The sequence below is a fragment of the Triticum urartu genome, chromosome 7 (genome assembly GCF_003073215.2).
Source record: "Triticum urartu cultivar G1812 chromosome 7, Tu2.1, whole genome shotgun sequence".
NCBI lineage: Eukaryota > Viridiplantae > Streptophyta > Magnoliopsida > Poales > Poaceae > Triticum > Triticum urartu.
The window spans coordinates 408,661,266-408,674,738 of record NC_053028.1 but is presented as its reverse complement, the minus strand read 5'-3'; the positions used below and the strand labels follow the sequence as shown (position 1 = coordinate 408,674,738).

Below are 13,473 nucleotides of genomic sequence, written 5' to 3'. Positions count from 1 at the left end.
CCCGGCCGAGGGGCGGCCTTCCACCACGCGCCAAGGACGCTGTCGCCGTTGCCGCACCGAGGGGAAAGCAGAGGACGCCGCCCGTCCCGCCCCCGGCTGAGGAGCGCCCTTCCGCCACGCGCCGAGGACGCCGTGCGCGCACTCCAGGACGACTGCATCGCCGGGGTCGCCTACCTCATCCAGGTCCCACCGGTGCACGTGGCCGTCGCTCATGACAGAGGAGCAGGAATCCGAGATGCAGAGGGGGTTGCGGCTCGATTCTTGCTGGATCCGACGCGAGAGCTGGTTACTTGCGACGAATTTCGTGGAGCTCAGGGCCATGGCGATGGGCGGCGGCGCTCCTGCATGCTGCTCTGCTGGTTCGAGGGAGGGAGAGAGAGAAACTCGGGAGACTGCCGAGGTCGTGCCGCCACGCCTACGTCTTCCTAATGCCCGAGCCTGCCCGGAGCCTCCAGCCGCTCCAAGCGCCCGTGCTGCTCCCGACCTCGGCTTCCTCTGCAGAATATCACGACGCGGCGAGCAGCTCACAGGGCAGCGGCGAGAACCAGCTCGATTGGTTGCGGTGAGGGGAGCAGCAGCACCACAGAGAAGCCGGGGAGGAGCAGCAGTTGGTAGCGACGGTGAGAATCGGCAACACCGGCGAGCAGCCGAGGGGACGACTTGCGCGTGCAGCGGCGCTCACCCTAGTCGTCGTGAGATCCACATCGGGCTCGCATGTGGGGGGCTAATTGCGTTTTTGTTTTTCAATTCAGGGGTGTCTATGTAAATTCTAGGAACTAGTTTGTAAATTTAGAATAAAACCCATCTAGCACGAAACGTTATGCCACGTAAGCAAAAAATGGACCCACCTGTCATAAACACGCTTAAACAAGTCAAATCCGCCAATCAGTGTTATTTGCAAAAAGATTACCGTAGACATGGTGTTTTCTGCAAAAAAATGTATTGTAGTGTTTTTCGCAAACCTAACCTTCAAACTAGTGGTTTTCTGCAATTTACTCGATTTCTAAGGAATCAATCGTCCAGTGTTTCGCCTCATCTTTCGCCCAATTGATCAAAAAATGTCTCCGTTCACAGCTGCGCCGCCTCAGCGCCGCCGTTTCCCACGGGACAGATCGGCGTCCCGCGTCTGTACTTGCGCCCAGGCGGCTGGCGCTCGCCGCTCAGAGCACGGATCATTGCCTCGTCGACTCCTCTTCCTTTTCATCTTCAGAATCGGCTAGACAGCAAGACATGACAGGTAATCTTCAGTTTATTGTATCTGTCATCTAATTTTCCCTAGTTTTCTTTCTATTTGCCGAAGTCAATGAGTTTGTGACATTCAATTGTATTACTTTAATCACTTTTATTTCATTGTTATTTGTTAACAGGAAATATTGTTCAAAATCCAAGATGAAGAGGATTCGAACAATTGAAGAGGAAATATTGTTCAAAATCCTTGATTCTGCTTGTCACTACAGCAAACGTAGGAAGAGCTTTCTCAGCTATGAGCATTGTCAAAACTGAGTTGCGGAATAAGATGAAAGATGAATGGATGAATCATCGTTTGGCGTGCTATATCGAGCGTGATGTATTTGCAAGCATTGATGATATTAAGATTATACAGTGCTACCAAAAAATGAGGAAACAAAAGGGGCTACTACCTCGTGCACTTCGTGACAATGGTATTTTTTTTTACAAAATATCATACGAACAATTGATTTTAGTATATGTCCAGTGTCTTAATTTTAAATACTCGATTTTATGTTTGCAGTTTCAGGTCTTTCTACTATTGCTGGTGAAGAAACAATTGCCTAGAATTAAGCAAGTCTTCATCAATTTGGTACCAAACAATGTTTGTAAAATGCACTTTGTTAAATTATTTGTTTTATCAAATTTTCTCTCATGGTAATAAGGAATTTACATTTCATCTTTAATGTGAATTTGTGGCATACTTCTAGCACATGTTAGTGTGCATGCTATTTGACGTTATTTTTAGTCAGTTAGTTTTAGCCCCAAGCTTTGAGAAATCCTAGCTCCGTCTCTGCACACTAGTATTTATGGACAGTCCAGTATTTATGTATGCTCACCGGAAAAGCGTGAGTTTCGAGTCTCCAGTACTAGTAATCGAGTGATGTACATAGTGATACAGTAGCAGGGAACATGTTCCTGCACGCGGGCGGAGGGAACATCATATCCACATACATAATCCTTGCTTCCAACGCATGCGTACTCCTCATCGGTATACATACGACTGACCAACTCAAAAAGGTAAAACTAGCACTGAAATTACCATGAACTGTGGAAAGTTCCGTCTAGGCTAGGGTCTCCTAGTCTAGATGTAGATTACGTGAACTGGAAACAAACGGGTATCTCTCAACTCGATCAACAACTCCATACTAGGAGGATCCAGTATGCTGTGCAATTTTTTTTTCTTTTTGAGTTGGAGAGTGTGCTGTTCATGACACGTGGGCCAAGCCTACTTAATTCCGGCTTCACCGGATCCATGCTACTAGTATACTTAATTAATCTCCCTACCGTCCTCTAATTAATTAACTCATCTCATACAGTGACCAGATCTCAGAGCAGCTATTAAAACTTAAAACTAAGAGGGTGTTTGTTTTCAGAAACTTTTTGTGTAGGGACTAGAAAAAGTCTCTTTTAGAGACTTTTTTACCAAACGGAAGGGACTTTTTAGGGACTAAACTAGACATTTGAGACTAAATGAAGAAGACTCTCAAGGAGAGTCTTTTTGGGACTTTTTTAACAATGCCCCTTCATGCACCCATTGGCCCGCCACCCTATGATGTTGTTTGATTATTATTTTTCTATATACTAGAGGCAACATGGTCATTTAATAACCTCTAGGAAGGGACTAGGACTAGAGAACCAAACACCACCTAAGCATCACATCACCTCCCCTCTCTCTGTGTGAGTTTTTTACTCTACGTAAAAAGGTATTTTAGGAGCATTTCACAATGTTATTTATGTTATCTATCCGATATTGTACATCTTGATACATTCTTATACTGATTTTGTCAAACTTTAAAATAGTGTTTGACTAACGGGATTATAGAATGATATGTACTCCCTCCTTCCGTCTATATAGGGCATAATGCGTTTTTCAAGACCGCCTTTGATTATTGACAAGATTAACAGTACATGACATGCATAATGTGAAAATTATATCATTGAAATCTCCTTTCACATATGAATTTGATGATGTGCTTTGTGTAAGTTGCATGTCATATATCATTGCTCTAACATTTGGTCAAAGTTAGTCTCGAAAAACGCATTAGGCCCTATATAGATGGAAGGAGGGAGTAGCATCATGAGCTGAACATTATATGAAACTCGCATTTCAGTCTTGGATGGAATTATTTGACAAATAAATCCTTTCATGTTCGTCCTCCGCCTCCTTGGCCTTATTACAAATAGCGTTCATCATATGGCTTTGATGCTTCAGTGTTGAAAATACAACCATGTAAAGCTACCCGACTGTGTACTATTCCTTAATTTACTAGAGCAAGTATAATAAGGTGATATAAATGGACTATAAAGATTTAAATGCACCCTTCGATCAGCTGGCTATATGATGTTGACACGTTATCTATAATCAAGCTTATAGCCGACAAGTATAATAGTTAGATGTAAATAACTACTACTTTATTGATACATGACCCACCTTCTTCTCTCACAAAGTGTCTATGATCACGTGCTACAGTTGGCTGTTAGTTAGTAGCCCGCTTCCTCTCTCTTCCAACTCAACACAAATATCCCCGCAAAAAAAAACTCAACACAAATATACTATTTTAAGTCTTGCAGCCCGCCTACGTCACCGCATTATACTTGCCTTAAGGTGATATAAGCGGGTTATAAGGATTTAAATACTCCCTTCAACCCATCATACTTGTAGCTGATTTAGTACGATACTAAATCAACGACAATTGATATAGATAGGAGGGAGTAGTATATTTTTGTTGAGCTGTAAGAGAGAGAAGAGAAGTGGATAGTAAATTAATAAGCGGCTGTACACTTTATGAGATTTTGAGGTGCATCATATATTAATAAAATGATATCTATTTGCAGTTAACGACTATATATGTTCGCTATAAGATTGACTATATATGATATGACAAAAACATATAGCAAATAACTAGCTATAGTATTAACCATGCTCTTAGGATGCAAAAATTTACAGCGACACGCTCTTCGTTCCATCCTGTCAATGACTGGTTAGCTGGTTGGTCACCCATGCCGGCAAAGCAAGGCATACACAGACATGCACACGTGCCACCCCGTGACCAAATTAAAATTTGTGAAAAGATTTTTTTTTCTAAGCAAACCACCATTTGGAAAGTGATTGGTACGTTTTGTTGCTTCGACAGTCATGGTACTCTATATAAAATGATGATGTTTCACAATAGTTCTTCTCCTTTCATTTCAATTTGCATATTAGAAAATTTATGCATTTCAAGGTCGAGTACAAAAGGTATTGGTTAGTCTTCACGTGCAAAGATTGGATGCCAAAGTAAAAAAGAAAAACTTTTCCTGTTGTGATTGCTTCCCCCCAAAATGTTAATATGTAGAACATGGACATTTGCCCTACATTTATGTATTTGGTAGAACTATTAGACAATGGCGCCTTACAATTTTAGTGTTCATTGCCAAAGGGTTTGAGATGGGGAGCTCTCGAGTTTGCTCGGACTTTGAGTGAACATGAACATTTGATTTCCGTTTATGCATGTTTCTATAATTACTAGGAAGATTTGTGTTTTTATTGACGTATTAGACATGTTTAAGTACTATCATTTTTAAACAACTTATTAGTATTCACCGTGGAAGCTCTTGAGTTTGCCGGGGCTCGCATGGTACACTCATCACCATGGTTACCACTGCACTTCATTCGTTTGGGTGTATAGGGCGTGCGAGTAGTTCTAGGTCATCGATTTGACTACCTAAATATGTGTTATAATCCTAGCGGTACATTTTAACTACTTCCTTTACTTGGGTTTACAAGTCGGGCATAGGTCTTTAGGTCTTCGATTTCACTAATAAAACATGTATAATATGACACAAAAATTATATGGTTAGAAACTTTATTTGACGATGAAACTAAAATAGATATGTTTTTTACAAAACATTATACATATTTCCCTGGTCAAATTGAAGACCTAAAAATCGTGTCCGCTTTATAAACCCAACTGAAGCAAGTGTGCATGGAGACCCGCTAAATCTAGTCATGGCACGTGAAGCACTTCTGATCCCTATGACATCCTGTGCATGCCCCCTTGCATCTAGTGCAATAAGCAGGATCTATGTCCTTCTTGCTTCCCACCCTACTCTCTCTCTCTCTCTCTCTCTCTGTCTCTCTCTCTCATGTGCGTCTCATTTTGAAAATTCATAATAGTAAGCAGGTTTGATCCCATGACTTTTCAAGAAGAAACGCACCTTAAATCAGTTCCTGGCCCTTTTAGTTAGTTTGCATATGACAACCAACTTATCAGATGTTATTCTTTCATATAAGAATGTAATCCTATGTAGGCTTAACTAAGCAATACTTCCTGCTTAGGGCAGTGAGACATTGGATAATTCATTTCGCCGGATTTTTAACAAGAAGTGAGTTGAAGAAGCTTAAAAAGTCTTATTACTTCCAACAATGGGAAGCGAGAGGTGAAGAAAGTACTTTTGTCATAGTTGTGACTTGGCGGTACTATTTTTGTTTTCGCAAATTTGCTTGTTCATGTATGTATTACTACTGGTCTATTGCCACATCTTGCTTCTCTTAATCCCAGTGAGCTCTTTTTATATGGAACAAACTATATCCTCTTGCTCTCCGTGTGTCCTCAAAAATCCCATGTGGCAAGAGAAGAAAAGAGAAGAAGCATGACATGGCCATGCCTTATGGAATTTTTTTTCTTTTTTTAGATTAATATAGAACTACAAACATGAAGATGCATTCCTTAGCTCAAGAGTGTTTTGTACAACGCTGCAGGGTGACATGTTTTACTTAATTAGTCACCTCATAGAAGGGGGGGGGGGGGAGGGGCATAATCCATGTGATTATTCAGTGTAGATGCCTTTTTGAGTCACTAAATTGTAAAAAAACACATGAGTAAAAAATATACAAGAATGAAATGAATCCCATGGAATTTTTGTTTGTTTGATTGTATCACATGAAAGAAAGGCTTTTTTAAGAGATTGGAGCCCATGTTAGATTTTTCAGTACAAATGATTCCATTAATTTTTTTCTATAGTTTGAATCCTATGAATCAAACGACAAACAACTTAGGAAGGATTCTTTGTATCAAAGAGACCTTTCAGGGGATATAGAATATAGTTATAGTAAAAAAAACGATAAATTAGTACTCTTTTCGTAAACTAATATAAAAACGTTTAAATCACTACATTAGTATTCTATAAATATTTTTATATTAGTTTACAGAGGGAGTAATAAGTACTCCTTTTTCCTTTTACAAAGAAAAAAAAATAAGATCGTTTGTATTATTATATTAGTTATTTAAACGATCTTATATTAAGTATTTCAATAAGTAATTAAGAAAGAGCAAGAGGAAGAGGAGAGCACAGCACCCACCGAGACAGAGTGACCCACACATAAATAGCATCCAACCGCTCCTAAATTAAGCGTCGCGTCGCGTCCCGTCCCCCCCTCTCTCCCCTCGCCGTCGTCGAGCCGACGACGATGACGCACAGCAGCAGCCACCACCACCACCACCACCACCACGCGCTCTGCTGCCTCTCCTCCGCGCCGCCGCATCCCGAAGCGTCGCCCACGCCGGCACCGGAGCCCGCCGCGGCCACCGCTACGCCGGTGCCGGGGTCGGTAGCGGTGGCCGGCGTGCTGCACAAGTGGACCAACTACGGCCGCGGGTGGCGGGAGCGCTGGTTCTCGCTCCGCGACGGGGTGCTCTCCTACTCCAAGATTCGGGCCGACGCGGGGGGCGGGGAGGCGGCGGGACGGATCGCTGACGACGGGGAGGTCAGGCTGATCGGCGGCGCGTCCGCGAGGATCGCCGGGGGGCGCTGCCCGGAGAAGCCCGTCGGAGTCGTCTGCCTCAAGGTCGGTGGTTGCCTTCTCTCCTCTCCTCGTCGCCTTGTGGCGTCCGTGTGCACCCGCCTCGTGGTGGGGCTGGGGGCAGATTCTGTTTCATTTCCTCTTCAGATTTCCTCCACATTTCTGATCGATCGTTTCAACCCCGTCTCTTACTCCATGCGATTTTTTCTTCTTCTGAACTTTCTTGCGCTGATCCCTCGATCCAGTGATTCGTTTGGCACATTGCATTGCGCCCCTGGATCAAATGCTCAGATTCCCCGAGGTTTATTAGTTAATCCCTTCCCAGTTCTTGCATCGGTGAACGCGCTTTCGCCTTGTTTATGATGAAATGGTTGGTGGGAGAGCGCGTCATTGCGCTGGATCGAAGTGACGTGATATGCCTTGTCATTTTGCCGGCGGTGCATCGTCGTACCAAACTATTCATCTCATGTCCTGTCTCTTTGAAATTTCCGATGTTTTTTCTCGTCGGTGCTTAATAGAGGTGATCAGGGAATCAATCAAAATGCTTGAAAAGTCTTTGTGTTTCGACGCAGGTTTCTAACCGATCTGTGGTTTGTTCGTGATTTGGATGGACATTTTAAGTTTTATACCAATTGCTCATTATCAACAGGTTGGATTTTATATTAACCAGTCACCATTTCCGTGGTCCAGTGCCACCCGCAAATTCTTGTCCAAATTTAGCCCTATCTAGCTTAACCACAAGTGAACAAAAAGGCCTTGCTATTTTTCTCCCCCTCAAGTGTAATCTCCCCAAAAAAAGAGACCATAGCTAGCTTTCTCTATCACGCAGCCACAGGCACATCTATGGACATGGAGCCCTTGTACTTTCCACAGATTTGGTCAAATTTCTAAGGTTTGTGTGTTGCAGCTTCTGATAATGATGTCATTTGCTAGTTGCTACCGCTGCAAAGACAATGATCTTTAGCCGCTAGTCCCTGTCTTATTACTTTCATGGCAGAAGTGGTCCAATAGTGACATGGTTAATCTTTAATTGTATCATCAAGTCGAACAATCTGAGGGAAGAGGTGGGAGTATATGCTCAGGGAATTTCTTGTTGCAATTTTGAATTTTGCATTATTGGCTTGTACTGGTCCTGAGGTTGCTTTTCCACGAGCCCCTTTTACTAGCTGCTGCTGCTGCCGCTGCACCCGCAGTAGTAGAAGTACTGGCTAGCACCGGGTCTTTTCAATACAATTGGACATGGGTCCCAGGAATTCAAGGATGTACAGTTGAAATTAAGTGGTCACATAGAGAGGTAGAGGGACTAAAACGGGGGACCTGTGTGCAACTTGGATTGAATTAGGGGGACCTCGTGGACCTTCAAGGGCTGCATAGGTCGTTTGCTAGGTTCTCCTATTTTCTCGATCCCCCTCACCCCCTCTCATCCCCAAATATTTTCTTGTTGACTGTTAGATGCTCCTTTGCTTGCCTTCCTTTACCCTTTAATTGAAGCTGAAGGTAGAGGGAGGGAACCGAATCACATGATTTCTCTTGGAATACCAAGTCATTTTTCTTGTGTCTGCTTTTTGTCCTCTACTTTGTCTGCCTCTTGGTTGTTAACGGAATAAACATCGAAGCCCTCATCTATTAGTTCGATAGATTCCAGCCTTTGTATATGCTCCATCTTTGGCCTTGACAAGTAGCGTCTCGTATCAGGAGGTTCTCTTCATTTCCATGTGCAACGTTTCCCTGTGAGTAACATGGTGGTGCTAATTTGTTCTCATGTCTCTAGGTGTCCGCATTTCGTGAGAGCAAGTCCGACGACAGGAGATTCTACATATTTTCTCCCACAAAGACACTTCATTTGAAAACAGATTCGAAAGATGACCGTGTCGCTTGGATCGAGGCCTTGATCTTGGCGAGGAGTGTTTATTCGCTCAGGTCACTCAGTGGAAGAATAACTTTTGTGCAGAGTGATGTTTCAGTTTCCACTGCAAGGCTTCGAAATCGGATGCACCAGGATGGTTTAAACGAGAGTCTTATACAGGACTGCGAACAGATTATGCTTTCGGAGTTTTCAAGCTACAGAAAGCAACTGAAGCTACGCTATGACGATCATCTAAGCTTGTTCGGATCTAGCAGACACCATTTCGAGGTAAGAATGGCTGCGTGTGTTTCTTTTGAGGCCATGCAATTCTAAGAGAAAATGCTTATATGGAATTGATAGGTAGCAGGAACTGCTAATGCCTGAACCTAAATAGTGGAGCTACATCATATGCTTATTGGTCATATGTTTTTGCTTATCAGTAAATCTCATATGGAACCTTTTACTTAACTTTGCAAAGGTTACTCTCCTTGAAAGGTTACTCTGCTCTTTTTTCCTGCAGGAATTTTACATAGTGTATTACACGCCTATTTGTGCAGGAAGGTAAAGATGGAAATATAATACAGGGGGCGTTGACAAAAAATGAATTTTCTAGTTCCCGGCATGGAAATTTCAGTGGTATGATTTCTTAACACATACTAATCAAATTACTGCACTGTGTTAGCTGCATGCATCTACTTATGTGGTGCTTGCGTCCTTCTTTCAACTGTCTCTGTTGGATGCTTTTTTAACCTTTCTCATTTAGTTGTCTGAATTATTTGGATGTGCTGCCTTATTTCCTAAAGAAAGTAAAGAAACTGTTGCAAGTTATTTTTAATGGAAACTGCTGCAAGTTTTATTTTTCCGGAAGCTGTTGCAAGTTTACTACACTATCGCCTATAATCAGCATGCCTGAGTTATCCCATGCTCTTGCATTAGCTTTTCTAATGATCCAGTGATTTGTTTTTTGCCCAGAATATAGCACAACAGAATCTGATGAATTTGAGAAGCAAGATGGTGGTGAATTGACTTGTGAAGAGGACTCTACATTCTTTGATGCTGCAGACTACTTCATAGAATCAAACAGCAGATCTTCAACAATGTCAGATTCCACAGATTGTGGTGTACACAGTGCTACTAACATAGATAATCCAGGTGGCCAAGAAGCTGTGGATATCCAAATTCAAGATTCTAACAACATGCTACCTGAAATCAAACGACGGAGTAAACTACCAGAACCTACTGAGAAAGAGAAAGGAATCAGCCTTTGGTCCATTATTAAAGATAGTGTTGGCAAGGATTTGACACGAGTATGCCTTCCAGTTTACTTCAATGAGCCACTTTCATCCCTCCAAAAGTGCTTTGAAGATTTCGAATATTCCTACCTTCTGGATCAAGCCTATGAATATGGAAAAGTGGTAAGATCACTAATACGTTTATGGTCTTGAATTTCTAGGATATTCAACTGTTTTATGATGAGTGTTTTCGGAGCAGTAACAGTAGTCACCAGTTGCTTTTCTTGTTTGTGGCCACATGGGAGTTAACATTGATTACGGAATAGTGTTAACGTTGATTGAGTTCTGCCACAAATTTATTACGAATGGGGCAGTTTATCTAGTAACACAGATCAGTGGATATTTGTCTTTGTACATATTGTATTTTTTATCTGGTACTCCCTCCGTAAACTAATATAAGAGCGTTTAGATCACTAAAGTAGTGATCTAAACACTCTTATATTAGTTTACAGAGGGAGTAGTTTTCTTCTGATTTGAAATTTCCATGTGCTGAGGTTGTGAAGTGTTATTACAAATTTTACTCATGTATCTATTGCATTTGATTTAGGGGAATAGCCTCATGAGAATCCTGAAAGTAGCTGCTTTTGCGATCTCTGGCTATGCTTCATCTGTCGCGAGACCTTGCAAACCATTCAATCCATTGTTAGGAGAGACTTATGAAGCTAATTTTCCTGATAGAAGGATCCGCTTTTTTGCCGAGAAGGTCAGTTAGTATTCTTTCTTCTACTTATGCAAAAAACTCTGTTTTACTTAGTCTGTTTAGTCAAAAGCTGTTGGAGTATATTTGTGTCCAAAATCATGCAATTTCTTCTGTTTAATAGCCTCTTTTGTTAATTTGGGAACTGAACATTGGTATCTTAATAGTCTGAAACTGTGCTTGCGAGGCTTTTAATTGCAGCATGTTGCTGTTCATCATTTGCATGGATAGGTTAGTCATCATCCAATGCTGATTGCCTGCCACTCTGAAGGCAAGGGCTGGAAATTCTGGGGCGACAGCAATGTAAAATCCAAGTTCTGGGGGCAGTCAATTCAAGTTGATCCTGTTGGCGTTTTGACAGTGGAATTTGATGACGGTGAAATCTTCAAGTGGAGTAAGGTGGGTGGCATGATAAGACGGGACACTCACGGATTGGAACTATATTCAAAACTGAATTCTGCCTGTCACATGCTGATGCGTTTTCAGGTGACAACAACTATTAATAACCTCATTCTTGGGAAGCTGTACTGCAACCATCATGGAATTATGCACATAAAGGGGAATCGGCAGTATTCATGTAAACTCAAGTTCAAAGAGCCATCGCTGCTTGACCGCAATCCTCACCTAGTATGTTTTTCTTTGCCTCCTATTTTTACAGGTCATCTCATATTTTATCGTGAGAGATGTGATTAGCACCTTGTATTCCTCTGAGCACAGTACCTCCTGAGTTTCTGACCAATCTGTGTTAGTCATACCGTACGTGGCCTAGTGTAGCATATTTACTTGGACTACGATGCAGACATATGGATAGTTAATGCGTAGTTTTCATGGATTTAATGAGCAAAGCACGTTCCTGTATCACTTTATTTAAGGAATAGGTCGTGTAAATATCCCGTCCAAACTTTCAATGCAAGGTTACAGACCCCTGCCCTGAACTCTAGAATCAATTTTGCTAGAATTATTAATTGACCAAATGTGTGTAGATACGATGAAACTATTTCATTCTCATGATGATCCGACAGCTTGTAATGGGGTGCTTACATATTAAAGTAGGGGTATTACACATTACAGCCATGCTGTTTAGCCTGAATGCTATTGTAAACAGTTTTCCCCTATTTGAATTTGTGAATGTGTAACTGTTTCTGGTGGATCCCTGTTCATTCCTTGCATACACCTTAATTTCCTAAGGTACAAGGCTTCGTGGAGGACAATGATGGAAAGAAGGCTCCATTTTTAATAGGAAAATGGGACGAAAGTATGTACTATACAAATTTAGATACTTCCAAGGTCAAGAGCGCCGATCAATTGCAAGGTGCCTCCCTACTTTGGGAAAAGAACAAGCCTTCTCCCAACCCAACTCGTTACAATCTATCTTCTTTTGCGATCACATTGAATGAGCTGACCCCAGAGCTTCAGGTATTGGCGTGGTTGTAATCTATGTGCGTAAATACTCCATAATCCATAATATTCTGTGAAGACCTAAATAACGTAATTTTTTGACCATGGTAAAGGAGAAACTCCCCCCTACTGATTCACGGCTAAGACCAGACCAGCGGCATTTAGAGAACGGTGAGTATGAGAAGGCAAATACAGAGAAGTTGAGGTTGGAACGGCGGCAAAGAATGGTATGATCTCTTCCTCCCTCGCTTGCTGTCTGTCTGAGAAAGTTGGTACTAGCTAGTATAAATCACTTGCCACGCAGTTTCACTATATCTATTTTCGTCACAGTCGACTAAACTTCAAGACAATGGTTGGAAGCCTCGATGGTTCGAGCAGGACGCAGAGGACGGGGCATATCATTACAAAGGTGGGTACTGGGAAGCAAGGGACGAAGGACGCTGGGACGGATGCCTCAATATATTCGGGGAGTTCTCAGAAACGTGAACGATAGGCATTGCAGCAACACTTGGTTCATCCACCCCAACTGCAATGCGACCATCGTCGTCGGAGCAGCATTGCGCCCCAAGGCATCATCGGGTTGAGGAAGAAGAGGAGAGAGGAATGCAATGCAGTGGCCAGTGGATATAGAGGCATTGAAGAAGAAGGCCTTGCCGTCTTGAATGGTAGATAGATATGGATGGCGATGGTCTCCGGCCCTTTATTAGTACCTAAATAATAATTCAGCCATTCTTTCGTTCGTTTGTGTTGTATGCTTGTTGTTCAGTAGTCTTTTCCTTGTGGGATTGGCTGGTGAAGCAACTCTTATCTGGATGTTTCGTAGATCGTAGTCATTTGTAGAAAGAAAATAGAGGATGAGTTTACAAAAAATTACCATAGAGTGGACAGATAATGGCATAAGCTCGGCAAAGAAAATCCCATTCGTTGCTTTGCTGAAATGTTTGTTACATACTTTGTTCATATACTATTATACTGTATGCTCGAACAAAAGAAAATAGTAGTACTAGTTAGGTAAATTAACTATTAGGAGCACAGAACCATTTTCGTTTGTAGTAATATACGTGGACTCTTTTGGTTCATAGGATAGGATTATCATAGGAATAAGAATCTTGTAGGAAATGAGATGACATGTATCTCAAATCCTATGAGTAAGAATAGGAAACAAGATGTCATTTGATTGACACCAAATGAATTTTTTCATTGAGTCTAGATTCTTTTTTATTTTCTT

General features: G+C 42.0%; 1 protein-coding gene across 6 annotated transcripts; it reads left to right on the top strand.

Annotated features, from left to right (window-relative positions):
• Window positions 1–6,611: 6,611 nt before the first annotated feature.
• Window positions 6,612–13,192, top strand: LOC125520017 (oxysterol-binding protein-related protein 2A-like). 6 transcript variants are annotated; one of them, XM_048684799.1, is made up of 10 exons: window positions 6,612–7,057; window positions 8,784–9,146; window positions 9,416–9,494; window positions 9,831–10,273; window positions 10,698–10,853; window positions 11,079–11,246; window positions 11,334–11,474; window positions 12,036–12,263; window positions 12,359–12,472; window positions 12,576–13,192. In XM_048684799.1, exons 1-10 carry the CDS (start codon window positions 6,680–6,682, stop codon window positions 12,729–12,731), a joined length of 2,226 nt encoding a protein of 741 aa, XP_048540756.1. In that variant the 5' UTR covers window positions 6,612–6,679; the 3' UTR covers window positions 12,732–13,192. The 6 variants fall into 6 exon arrangements, with proteins under 6 accessions (XP_048540756.1, XP_048540757.1, XP_048540761.1 ...); XM_048684800.1 differs by lacking the exon at window positions 6,612–7,057 and adding an exon at window positions 8,239–8,398; XM_048684804.1 differs by lacking the exon at window positions 6,612–7,057 and adding an exon at window positions 8,370–8,386.
• Window positions 13,193–13,473: the final 281 nt, after the last annotated feature.

What these genes read in the sequence shown, in the direction of transcription:
- LOC125520017 (XM_048684799.1), top strand. Translation starts at nt 6,680, where the DNA reads ATGACGCACAGCAGCAGCCACCACCACCACCACCACCACCACGCGCTC. An exon ending in TCGGAGTCGTCTGCCTCAAG is followed by an intron (nt 7,058 to 8,783) that starts GTCGGTGGTTGC and finishes TCATGTCTCTAG; the next exon opens with GTGTCCGCATTTCGTGAGAG. An exon ending in TCCGCTTTTTTGCCGAGAAG is followed by an intron (nt 10,854 to 11,078) that starts GTCAGTTAGTAT and finishes TTGCATGGATAG; the next exon opens with GTTAGTCATCATCCAATGCT.